At 34.4% G+C, this 14027-nt stretch overlaps 1 protein-coding gene across 3 annotated transcripts; it reads right to left on the minus strand.

Annotated features, from left to right (window-relative positions):
- Positions 1 to 8309: 8309 nt before the first annotated feature.
- Positions 8310 to 13703, minus strand: LOC107877746 (beta-1,4-mannosyl-glycoprotein 4-beta-N-acetylglucosaminyltransferase). 3 transcript variants are annotated; one of them, XM_016724450.2, is made up of 3 exons: positions 13313 to 13703; positions 11884 to 12113; positions 8310 to 9677 (listed from the first exon to the last, which is right to left on the minus strand). In XM_016724450.2, the coding sequence occupies exon 3, from the start codon at positions 9619 to 9621 to the stop codon at positions 8530 to 8532; it is 1092 nt and encodes a 363-aa protein (XP_016579936.1). In that variant the 5' UTR covers positions 9622 to 9677; positions 11884 to 12113; positions 13313 to 13703; the 3' UTR covers positions 8310 to 8529. The 3 variants fall into 3 exon arrangements, with proteins under 3 accessions (XP_016579936.1, XP_047249423.1, XP_016579937.1); XM_047393467.1 differs by having other exon boundaries at positions 12825 to 13635; XM_016724451.2 differs by lacking the exons at positions 11884 to 12113; positions 13313 to 13703 and adding an exon at positions 11181 to 11859.
- Between the last annotated feature and the right edge of the window lie 324 nt (positions 13704 to 14027).

Consider the following 14027-nt stretch of genomic DNA (forward strand, 5'->3'; position numbering starts at 1 on the left):
TGTGGAGAAGGCTGAAAGAAGTGACATCCCTTTACAAATCTTGAAAAGTAATTTTTTTTATATTTTGAAATTGATTGTGTGTTGTCCTGCGTATAGCAGGAGTTTTAGAGTACCGATCTTCCTTTTAATTGTGTGTTTTATACATAGTTTTTGTAACTAGCACAGTTTCTGGAGGAGCTTTAGCTGTTTTGATGCTACAAAAATGAATCCCACCTTGAAGAAACTAAGATTTTTCAGTTAACTCGGTTTCTGTAGATTTATCTGAGTTAACTCAGTCAGCATTCCCAGATGAGAGAAACCAAGATTTTCTGCCACAACAATATTATTTTTAAGCTGTTTAATGTCCGCTCTTAAAATATGTGTATTGATGGATCACAAGTAGAGTTTATTATAGTAATGTATAGTAGTAGCTTAATGTATAGATGCATAAACTCCTCAGATAACCTTTGGGTCATTATCAAAATGTTTGATGTCAGCGGGTGCTTGTCGGAATCACCAAAGTAGTGTATTTTTGGAGAATCGACACAAACGCGGCATCAAAAGTGAAGAGTCCACGCAACTTAGCTCATAGGTACCTTATGTGGTACTCGATGAATTGATTGATATACAATGATCCTCATTTGCTTATATACTTTGTATACTTATAGGTTTAGCTATAAACTAATGGTAACTGGTAGACACATCTTACCTTTTTCTTGTCAATTTGGATAGTGGCCTGCACGAGAATGAATGAAACATTCAGGGCATGTTGAGAGTTTCCCAAAGTTTGCATGAATAGAAAAGATGCTTCCAATATGGAGATAACTTGGAGAGAAGCCATTTGGATTCAATATCACCAGAGAGGACAATTAAAAAAAAGAGAATAAGTTAGTGTTACATGGAAGTGAAATGGCGTTCGAGTATTTATAGTGGCGTGAAAGCAGAAAATAAGCACATGGGTAAAACTTAACTATGACTTTTGTATTCTGTTCAACTTTGAATGCTGGGAATTCTGCCTTTACTTTCCCAAGCAATCTTCTTGGACCTTGCATCACTTGTTTTAAGATAATATAGGGTGTTGCTTTCTCACTTATTTGTCTAGGAGCAGAAATAAGAAAAACGAAAGATATTTGAAACAAGTGGTCTAGAACAAACCATAAATACTTTTCCAAATGAAAATTTGAAGATTAAATTGTCTATAAAAATAGGAAGGTGACCTTTTCTTAGTGACAAATTAAAGGAAAGTTAACCAGATAAATTTGGATAGAGAGTAGCTTTTTCTTCTTCCTTCATGTCATGTCCTCTTTTTTTATAACACCGGTGTTTACATGAAGTTACATTAGTTTACCGTAGTTTATTGATTAAATAGAGGTAAGATTGTAATATTTATTGACTATGCTTAAGTGAATAAGTGATGACAGTGTATATAAAAATACATGTCATGTATTCATTGAGTTGTTGACGAAAACACTGGGTCTAAGTAAATATCTTTTTTCCTTTTGATATATGGATGGATGAAAATAAGAAAAACACATATAGCTTTTGACTTTGCAGGACAAATTTCATTAGGAATTTTCTTTTCGTAGGAGTTTTTTCATATTGCTTGTTTTAATTTTTTTAATCTTTCAAATTCCCAAAAAACTTCAATCCTTAACTTTTAACTTGATTTAATGAATTAAAGTATCAGCTGTTGAAGTTAATAATGATGTTGGATAGAGAAAAGCAGGCGATGAAACAGTCGGAGCAGTGAACCAACCAGCTGTGACTGTCTCGATGCAAAAGGAGGATGGCCCAGTGTTAAGAGTATTCCGCAGGTTTACCTCCTGCTTGGTTGCCTTGTACTCCACCTTTACATTTTTGCTCCTATGGACTGTTGGAGATGTTTGTTAAAGGTGATAGAGGAAATTGAAGGAAAATTCTTTCTAGATATTTTGAAACAAATGAACGAACAAAGAGTGGACTGATATATAGTACAACCTAGGCTACATTGTGCACATAATATATGCATTTTGTACTGTACAACCCTCTTTTGACTGACTGATTGACGTCCTTGATTGATACATCTACTGCAACCTACAAGAAACATTGTGCACATAATATATGCATTTTGTACTGTACTCTCCTCTTTTGACTGATGGATTAACGTCCCTGATTGACAATACACTTTTAATGACACATCTTCTGCAACCTACAGGCTACATAGTGTACATAATTTATGCACTTTGAACTGTACACCCTTCTTTTGACTGACGGACTGACGTTTCTGATTGACAACACAACTTTATTAGCGCAATGTCTACAAATATCTTTATTCTTTATGTATAAATAACACATTACAAATATACAGAAAAATATAACATCTTACAACTCACTACGCCAAGCTCCAATGAAATGTTGGTTCGATATTAGAAAAATAAAAAATGAGAGAATTTCAAAAAATCCTGCAAAAGTATTTGGGTGCTATACTGATTTGTCAGAAAAAAATGGTATGGCCGAATTCATCCCTTAAAAAATAAATCTATATCTATTTATCACAATTTACAAATTGCTGGCCACATCATTGTCGGAGAAACATACTCTTCTAAAGCTAAAGATTTTATTATTTGGGGAGAAATACTTTAGTGGACTCAACTATATTCTAAATGATATGATTATGAGGTGTTATGTTGATGACATGATTTGAGCATTCCACAAGCACTGTCCGCGATATTTCAGATATGTAAGTTCAGGGATGAAGCACAAGTTATTGAACAATTGAATAAGGAAATATCAGAAATGAAAAAAGCATTAGAGTTTTTTCATGCATAAGATGATCTTATCTTTCAAGGAGCAGATGAAGAGGAGCACTAAAAACTACTTGAAAATCAGACACTACATCGAGATTCTACATATCCAGTATATCCAATTGTTAACGAATGGATAGGCTTTCAAAAGCATTTACCTCAAACACTAGATTTTGGAGTGTCATATTGTTGTATAAACCAAAGGAGTTTAATTGAGCCAACACAACATGAATTCGATGTAGTTCCAGAAACTGATAAAGAAGATATGTAATTTTTTTTGTACGTTATGTTGCAATTTTGTATTATAAAAATATTAAAATTTTATCTCATAATAAAATACGTAAAATTTTATTTCACAATAAAACACTCACACCATTCATTGACACACATATAAGTAATACAATAACATATAAAATAATTCATAATAAGAGACACATTTATAATCATGTCCTAAAAGTACTAGCACCATCAGAGGTATTTGTTGCCCCTTATGCATTAGCATTGCGCACTCTCGATGGACAATTACGCTTATCATGTCCTGATTGTTTGCAAGTAGAGCATTTTCGGGAGAGACTACTTTGTGAAACATCCATTTCATTGGGAGTACGTGTGGTGGACTTGATCTTAACTTTGCACAAAAAAATTTTATTTGCAATCATGAAAAACGGACTTTCTGGCCAATAATCCTCGTCACCAAATGGAATAAACTGGTCAGAGTAAGATCTTTTGTACCACGCCACAGAGAATTCATATGCAATATAATCCCATGCAGGATTTCCAACAAATTCAAACACCCTAATGGCGTGAGAACATGGAAAATGATTTAATTGCCATTTACCACACGTACATGTTCATTGTGTCTCATTAACAATTTACTTATTACCACCTTTTCCATGATTTGAGTTGAATGTCCTAATTTCAAATATATTATCTGCCACCAAATAATTTTAAATACTGTGCATCGATGTCTTTTTTCTGTATTTCTCAAATTTTTTGAATGAATTCGGCATTCATTTTTGTTTGTCAACCAAGAGTTGTTTTGCATACTTCGATCTCTGAAAAAAAAAAGATCCACAATCATACTGTAAGATAATTTGACCATTGCAGTCACTGGTAGGCCTCTAGCAGACTTTAACAGTCCATTAAATGACTCGGAGTTGTTCGTTGTGAGCATGCCCCATCTCCTTCCATCATTCTTATGCATAGTCTATTTTTTTAAGTCGAGCTTCATCAACCACTCATATCCTGGCAAGTATGTTCCCTTGATCAACTTCATTTGTAACAAGAAATTGTTCTCCTGCGTTACTATTGCAGCGGCCCATAGTAGGTTGTCTAGCCGGACACTTTGGTATGCTCTCTGATAATTGTCATTCAAGTGTCATAGACAATAACGATGATAGGCAAAAGGAGCTTACCAGTTACGCTCTGTAGAGACACTTCCAAGTATGTTGTGATGTCTGTCAGATATCAACGTAATACCTTGACGACCACATACAACATGCCGATGCAAATCGCTCAAAAACTTAGTCCATGTATCAAAGCTTTCATTCGCTGCTATTGCAAAAGCCAATGGAAAAATGGAGTCATTGCCATCCGTACCTACCGCGATTAACAACTTTATGTCATACTTACCATATACATGTGTTCCATCCATCGATATCACCGACCGACAATAACGAAAACCATCGATACATGGCTTAAACACCCAAAACACATAGTTGAAAACACATTCATCAACTCTCTCATGTCATCCGAATCACCATTCGTCGATAAAACCTGAATTGAAATGTCTCATAGCAGTGATAAACCTTGGTAATTCACGAAATGAGGCCTCCCAATTTTCATAGACTTGTTCAAATGCACGCTTTCATCCAAGAAACACCTTTCGCTGTCTAATTATTTTGCGAAACTTATTAAGAACAGACATTTGACAATCTTTGATAGGATACCTGTAACAAATTATTTTTAATAATTATAATTGAAAATACAACTACTGATTTGTATAGTCAAATGCAGTCGATAAAAAATAGTACCTCAGTGTCTTTTCAATATACGGCACAAGAACAGTTGCAATCATGTCTACATCCAAATTGTTGTGACCTCCACGATAATCACCCATATTACAAGTGTGTTCGTCAATGTATTTGTCGATCTTCCACAAGTTATTACTACTATCTTCGGTAGCACAAAGTTTGAAAGAATAATCTTGATCTACACGTTTGCAACAAATTCTGAAGACGTTCTTTCCACACTTAACAACAAAAAACTCTCTTCCTTCTTTAATATAATAGAGTTTAACCGCCCGTTGTAAATCTTTTTTTGACTTGAACAACATCTGGCTAGAAAGATAAAAATCATCATTTAAAAAATCAATCGGTTCACGCCACACACCTGTAGGGACAAAATTATTTTCATGCTTATCCATAAAAACATCAGGTACTTCTTGAAAATGATCAAGAAACAAAACTTCATTAGAATAAAAATGGGGTCTATTGTTTGATTGTGACATTGGTGTCGATCTTTGCATTGATGCCTGTGGAATTGATTCTTGTTTAGGATAAGGGCTCATGGACATGGATCTTTATCCAGAATTGAACCTCACACCATCATCACTCGATGACGAGTCATAGGGGCATTCACCTCCATCGGCATTATTAGGTGCACTATCATCACTTTATGACAATTCGCTATAATTTGCTTGATCGCCATTTTCAATATCTTCGGGAATGACATGCTCATCTCGCGATACATTATCCCTGTATTTTCTAATATTAAATATTTTTAATATATGTTATAAATATAAATAAATATAATAACAACTATATTTTACCTACCGATAATACTCGGCAACATCAAGATTCAACGAAAGAGGAATATTTGAAGATGTTCCAGCATTATCCATCCAACCAAGCTGTGATGATTGGACATAATTATAATCTTGCCCCAAAAATTCATCATTATTCGTCTCACCAAAAGTTAATCCCCTAAAAAAAATATAACAATAATATGACATAACAAATAAACACAAAGCAATAAAAATAAATATTACTAATAATAAAATGTATTCATCGACATTACCAGTCACTTTGATTCAAAATTTCATTCAAATCAGGTACTGAAGTTAGTGTCGGTACGTTACTCGACATGAAGTATTGAGAAACGTTCACGTCGAAAAAATTGCTATATTGACTTAACCGGGCATCATCAATATTAGTTAAGATTCGCAAGTTGTGTATAGACATTCGTCTGTGCAGGAGAGTGCGCATGACGACTCGTCCGCTCCTTCTTAACATAAAATTGAAGAATATTTAATTTTATTTGAATGGCATAATCAGAAGGAAGCCTTAAAAATTCTGTCAATAACTCATCATCATTGATAATCCATTCTCCATAATTTACCAGACCATTTGATGATAAGGAATTTGAATATTGTCCAATTATAAATAAATCATAATCATCACTTTTAATTTCCATCCTTCTAAAAATTGAATCAACAAATTCTTGTAACCAATTGAAATTGAATATTTGACGTTGCACTTGAGAGAAATACTATAATATATTGTATTACCCTCATGAACAATTTCACCGTCCCAAAAAAGTGCAACTTTGATGCGTTCACTCTTCATTCTCTAAGACTTAAATGAATAAAAATTTATCTGAACTATAAAAAAAGTTGAAGTTATTGCAGTGAAGAAGACCATATTTTCCCTTTATATAGAAATTGTAAAGGACTGTTGAAGCAAGTGAACAAGATAATATGCACATTTTATGTGCACATATTCTTGTTGATGTGTCTGAACAAGATGAGTAGTACAAAGTGCACTTTTTTAGTGCACATTTATTTATTTATAAAAAAGTGCACAAATCATTTTTTTAAAAAGATTTTACACTTTTTTAGTGCACAATCTATTTATTTATTAAAAAAATATACAATTGTGCAAAAACAGAGATAGTACAAATAAATGAATTGTGCTCTAAATAGTGCACAATCTATTTATTAATAGATGACTAAAAACAATCTTTAAAAAGTGGCACGTGAAACACAACCTATTAATAAATATAATGTGCACTTATTAAGTGCACAATCCATTTTTTCACTTAAAAAATATATTGTGCAAGAACACAATTCATAAAAAAATAGGTTATGCACTTATTAAGTGCACAATCCATAAAAAAATGAATTGTGCAATTACTAAGTCCACAATATGAATTTTGACTTTTCTAACATCGTCAGCCAGGTTCCGTAACAAATTTAAAGGCATTATGCACTTATTAAATGCACAAAGTCTATTTTGATTCCTTTTTTTTTATATGACATACATTAATTTTTTTTTTAATTGTAGGGCATATTTTGGTTTCGAATTCTCCAATTGTCCTTATCTAGTCTTCCGCTTTCACTACACGAATAACGTGTAAGTTCTCATTTTACGAGTACCATCTAATTAGTTCAGATTAATGTGTCACTTCATTTGTTCCTTTCTTTTCTTCTAACCAAAATCATCAAATGCCCTTTTCATTGGAATTTGAAACTTTAGAGCTTGTACTTGACAAGTGCCTCCACCAATAGTTAAACCATTAATTTCCTAAGGATATCTAAATTTTAATCTATATGTATAAACTTCTATTAAGTAGAAATTTTGGACAAGAGTGTTCAATTGATCAATTTTGTTGGTTGTTGAATGGTTCCTTACCACCTGTTGTGGATCAAGGATTTTACTTATAAGATTTGCAATGCCATCACGGATACTAATTTCGAGTACATATATATATTTTGAGATATTTTAAACATAGATAGAGAGAAAGAGGGAGCGCGCATGTGAAAACAACTCACCTTCCGCTTGTTCCACAGTAATCATATTAAAAAAAAATCACCAATTTTAAAGATAAAACGAATTTTGTGTTTACTTTAAAGGGAAAGGAAAATAGATCACCTCTCTTTCTGGAGAATCTTACGAACGCTTTGTCTTTTCCCTTTTTCCTTCTTTTAGGCATTTGTTGAGTTCCCTTTTTTCCACCTTTTTTCTCCATTTGTTGCAACAACTTTTCAAGATCTTAGGCACACTATGCACCTCGAAAGCTATATGTTGCTCGGAATCTCTAAAAATGATGCCACAGCCATATCAGATCCTTTAAAATGTACCGCTTTTGAAAGATCCGACACGTACCCATCAACACTTTTGTGGAGCTTAAGCAAAAGAGATAGAGCAGCCCAGTGTATTAAGCGCTCCACTAAGGTTTTATTATATGTAGTCTTACCCTGCATTTCGGGAAGAGGCTATTTCCATGCCTCGAACCAATTACCTCCGGATCACATGGCAGTAACAAGAGTCCAAGCAGCATAGCTTCAACGTACTTTTATTATCCCATAAAAAGTGAGAATGAAATTGGCCACTAAGCCAACCCCACACAGAACGTTACTAGTTATTTCTCAGGATCGTTCCAATTTTATCGGATGTCCCATAAGGAACTAATTAGATTTCTCTTTAATATTTTCAAAAGTGTGAGTTGTAACTCAAATTGGGATCCATTAACACAAAAATAGAGCAGTTAGCAAGAAAAATGTTTTTTTCCATTTGACAGGCATCTTGATTGATGTAAATATGTGTGTTACATTCTATTGCAAAGGTATGGGAAACTATTTTTCTCCATACCAAAAGGAAATTCAACTCATATTAGCTAAAACATGTGCAAATTTGAGTGGAAAAACAACACTAAGGTCTAAAACTAGCAGCTGAAGCAAACTGAATAAGTTACCGTGTTGGAAGAATCATCGCGGTGATCGCTGACAACCTCCTGGGAGGAGGAATCGAAACTTATCTGCATTTTCAATGACGTATGTTGGAAGGTGAACCGCAGATGCTGAGCGAGGTATTGATCCCATTTTCTTGATCAATTCTTGGAAAGAATACTCCTCGGGTAACATGTCATAAAGATCAGCTCCCTCACAGATGAGCTTTTGAATCCTAGAATACTTTAGGAAGTTTCTACGCCGAACTCTGTCTGCGTGACTGTAACCAGTCATTTTGAATACAAAATCTTGCAGATGCCGGAAGCAAAAGCTACAATGCCACCCTGCATCAGAAAGTATAACATCTGTTTGGCGGGAATGTCTATATTTCGTCCACCTGTTGTAAATGTGAACAGTGGCACGCCAGCTACTATAGTCAACAGGGAACTCAAAGGAGTACATGTAATGTCTAAGCTCCAGATGCAGCACGGGATGCACTCCGTCGCACCACTGAAGGAGTTTAATAGTGTGGTGGCTTGGGATTTCATCGGTGTCTGACATAATGAGAAGGTCGTCTTCAAAGATACCAGCAGCATGAAGTAACCTGTTCATTGCGATGCGTTGCTGTCCTTCTAGTTTAAACGGATCTTCGTATGACCCAGGGGATGCTATACGGCCAGGAAATACACCATGTACAATCTTATCCTCAGCAAATGCAAATCGTTCCCGATGGTCAGAGAAGTACAATGGCTTCGGAAGTCCAGTAAAAGTGGAGTTGGCTTCCAAGATCACAAATTTTGTAACATAGGGATAGAGCTCACGCCACCTTATCTCAAGCAAGTCTAGCTCATTGCTGAATATGATCCCATCAAATACACGACGTGGTTCAGGACGTAGGGTCCATCCATGTAGGCGACAAAGATTATCCATAGAAACATTTTCAGCATAATAATGTGGCAAATGCACAAACGGAGGTGGAGGCTTGTCCCAAAGTGGGCGGAAAAAATAGGTGATCTTATGGAAATGGAGATAAATGCCAAAGAGCAAAATCGGTATTAGTATCAAGAGCACGATGAAAATGACTTTTCCATGAGATCGTCTGGCGATAAGGCGGGGATGTCTTGGTGCCATCAGATATCAGCGTAAAAGTTTGCCTAACATCTTCTCATGGTTTAAAGTTTTATAGTCTGCACATTTTCAGATGAGTTAGAAACTAGAAATGTACTCATTTTCCCCTAAAAACTAGAAGTAAATTATTTGGTATCGATCTAAGATATGTCTAGATTTTTACAGCAAATTCAAAGCATAGCATATTTCATGAAAATTCATTTGCTAAATTATATCATTGTTGAAAAAAACAATTTGTCCTCGCATGCTCCTTACCACACGCGCTACCTCGCCAAGATTGCTAAAAATGCACGGCCAGAAATTCTTATAAATTAGGATTATAAGAACATGCTATATGACATGTATAGTGATGATAACTTATTTCAGCAACGAGATTATAACTGTTCTTGACCAACAACTTTACTAATATATAAAAGTACTATGCCACCAGATGAATTTATATTGCTCACACGTTCACATGCATTGAGTCTAAGTCTTACTAGAGGAGACACTTGAGAGAATTTCTGTCGAAAAGACAATCATCTCTAATAGTATAGTTTGTTTTCTATCTCGAAGTTGTTCCCTTATCTGAAAGTTTCATTTTCAAATCCCTCCAGCCACAGTTGCTCAAGATTTATTTTACTTTGTCCACAAGGTGAAAAAGAAAGGAAGAGATACTACATAATACCCAAGACCAAAATCTTTTCCCGACATAGCAAATAAATAAACCACAACTATGATGCCATACGAATAGGGAAAATGAAAATTGTCAAACACTTCTACTAAATCATCCTTTAGGACAGGGAAACACTTCTTGTAATCGATGAAGTGTGATATTTTCCAGCGCTATTACATAACCTTTCTTGACAACATCTCCAAAATAGAATTAAGAAGGGGAGAAAACCAGAATATATCGACACAATACCTATGTCTCCATTACTAATTTCAGCATGAACATGAAGAAGTATACAGTATTGGAACACTACTCTTAGGTGTCGTTTGGTTAGAAAATGGTTATCTCGGGATAACTAATACCGGGATTAGTTATCCCGGGATAACTTATCCCACCATGTATATGGGATAAGTTATCCCGGGACTAAGGGGAAAATGGTGGGATAAGTTATCCCAGGTTGGATTAATCCCTCCGACCAAACAAAGGAAAATGTGTTCTTTTATTTTATCCCGGGATAATTAGGTATCCCGGGATAACCATTTTCAAACCAAACGACCCCTAAGTAGTAAGTTTAATACTGTTAGTAGTTAGCTTATGTTTATCTTTCGACAGTTCGTGTTCAATTAGGAGCCTTCTTAGTTGATGTAACACTACTTAATGACAAGTGTTTATATGGTATCAGGTCTCTATACGCTCTAACAAGACAGATCAAAGTTGACAACACAACCAGTACCAACTGTTAGATTGTGGAGCCTGATTAATATGTGACGTACTGTTATATATTAATGTTCACGCGGTTCAACCTGTACCTTTTATTCTCATTCTCTGTGTAATTGTACATACTCCAAGTCATTAATATAAATAGCCTGTCCGCCGTGGAGGTTACCCACGGGTGTTACCACGAAATTACCTCTCTTTCTCCTCAAGAACTCTCTCTAGTTTTCTTCATCCTCTCCATAGATTTAGTGTGTGTGAACTGCTAATCGATCCTAACACCAACATCATTATTCAGCTCAAACCTGCTTCCTAATTACCCAAAAAGAAAAAGAAATGACATCACATAGAGATCCTAAACTCAAAACAAAAAAAGAAAGGGGGATATCGAAATTGGTAGACGCTACGGACTTAATTGGATTGAGCCTTGGTATGGAAACTTACTAAGTAATCACATTCAAAGAAACGCTGGAATTAACAAAAATGGGCAATCTTGAGCCAAATCTTGTTATCTAATAACAAATAAAGGTTCCAAAGAAAAAGGATAGGCAAACTTCACCACTTGAAAGCTCAATTTTCCATGCTTATGCATGACTGCAACCTCTTTGCCCATCTCGATGGGACCACTCCAGCCCCTAGTCACACTATCATCCTTGAGACAAAGGTATCTTCTAATCCTACCCTTATACCTTGGTTCCATTAGGACCAACTCATTCAAAAGGCCTTTGGTTCCATCAGGACCAACTCATTCGAAACACTCAATTCTCCAAATTATTTCCACTAAGAATACATATCACACATTCAAGACAAAATAAGAAAGTTTTTTTTTTTTTTAACATGGAACCAATATTAAGTGGTGTTCTTTTCCCAAAAGAAATGAATGGAGATTTGCATCTTACCACAAGTACCAAAGTTCAAACTTGGAGGAACCTATAAGAAAATCAGGACAAAATTTAGCAAGAAGTGAACTAATGTGATCCATCTTCAAGCCTCCCCGGCACGTTCTATAGCAACATTTGCCTCATACGCAGGCCTGCAATAGTTTCTTATAGGAATCTACTAAGTTATTAGGATCTTTGACCAACTTCGGTATGCAATTCCAAGACAATAATGCCATCCAAATGCTTCCCTGCAATGAGTGACAGAGCAAAACAATTTTCTGAATCAGGTTCGTTGTGTTCTTGTAAATATACCAGTTAGACACTAATTTCTCGAACCAAATTGGCTTGGTCAAACAATATCCTTCAATTTCTTGAAAAACAAACTCTTTTAACACAACAACAACAACATACCCTGTGTTTCCGCAGGTGGTGTCCAGGGAGGGTATAGTGTACGAAGACCTTACCCCTACCTCGTGGACATAGAGAGGCTGTTCCAAAACACCCTAGGCTCAAGTAACTCTTTTTTAACACAACAAACTGATTTAAAGACGAGGCCAAAAGACAGAACATTCTAATAAGAACATAGTCATAAAGGTGTTTCTGCTAAATGCTACTCTATATCCTGAACAACAACAACAAACCTGATGTAATCCCACAAGTGTGGTCTGAGGAGGGTAGAGTGTACACAAACCTTAACTAGAGCCAGTTTCGGATAGACCCTCACTCAAAGAACAATAAAGCTAATCTACATCCTTATGTTGTAAAAAGATCACGAAATTGAATATACAGCAATTATTCAGAAATCAATACAAAACAGAATAAACCATTTGTGTGTAATAAGTAAAAAATGATTGATCATTTTCCCCGTAAATTGAACATTCAGCAGAATATACCAGTTGTGTTACAACAACAACAACAACATACCCCAGTGATGATGTGTACACAGATCTTATCCTTACCTCGTGGAGGCAGAGAGACTTTCCAAAAGACCCTCAGCTCAAGTAACTCACATCAAAGCAGTGATATTCCAGTTACATTTAATAAGCAAAAACTATATTCATGAATATGCAGCCATTTATTTCCCAAGAAAATCAACGGATAGCAGAATATACTACACAAGGTGTCTTTAATAAATGCAAAAAAGATTCTATATTTGACAAAATTATTCACATCATTAAATTCCCTTCAGCTCTCCCACTTAATCCCATTTGCATAACAACAATAAAGTAACATACAGATTTTACCAAAAAAGTTGAAATTTTTATAACTAAAAGCCATTCAACACAACAAAACCACCAAAAATAAACAAAAATATCACATCTTTCTTGAAAAAAAAACCCCAAAATAACTCATATTTCAAGATTCAAAAAATGAACAAAAACAAATAAATAAATAAAAGCTAAATACGAACAAGAAAATGATTATTTAAGAAAAAAAAAAAACTCACCTTTAATGGGAGCTGGAGAAACTGAAATAACAAGATTTCAATACCTAACAATGGGATAAATTATCAATATGAATATCCTCTATAGTATAATATTTATATATATATATATATCAATGGGTAATATATAATTTATTTTACAAAGAAATATGAGATGGGCTATTTATTATTATGCAAAAAAATATTTGTATATTTTGTATAAAAAAGAGAAGGAAAAGCTTTGGGACATTAATGGCATGTGACAGAGAGAGGAGAGAATAAGAAGGAAGTATAGTTTAAGAGGCTTTGAAATGGCAGAAAAGAGTGGAGATTGTGTACATGTATTACTATGACAAGCCTATAGTGTACACCAATCAAAATATAATGACATAAAATAATAATTTATATATAGTGTAATATAATGTAGTAATACCTGTATTTTTGTTTGCTAGATTTCCACTATAATACTTGGGTAGATCTAATGTGTGAATATGACACTTAATTACTGTTGGTTTTGCTTATTTTGGGGTTGTTAGACAGCTCGATTTATTAAAATTTTTGTTATGTATAATAATTTTAAAAAGTGTTTAGTTATAAGAATTTATTGTACGTAATATTACTTTATTTTTCTACAAGAAGTTATTTCTAAATTTCAAAAAAGAAAAAAACTAAATATATCTACAATACCTTAAACATGAATTCCGAATACTTTGATATATTTTGATTAAATATTTGAACA

Source organism: Capsicum annuum, chromosome 7 (genome assembly GCF_002878395.1).
Source record: "Capsicum annuum cultivar UCD-10X-F1 chromosome 7, UCD10Xv1.1, whole genome shotgun sequence".
NCBI lineage: Eukaryota > Viridiplantae > Streptophyta > Magnoliopsida > Solanales > Solanaceae > Capsicum > Capsicum annuum.

What these genes read in the sequence shown, in the direction of transcription:
- LOC107877746 (XM_016724450.2), bottom strand. Translation starts at nt 9,621, where the DNA reads ATGGCACCAAGACATCCCCGCCTTATCGCCAGACGATCTCATGGAAAA.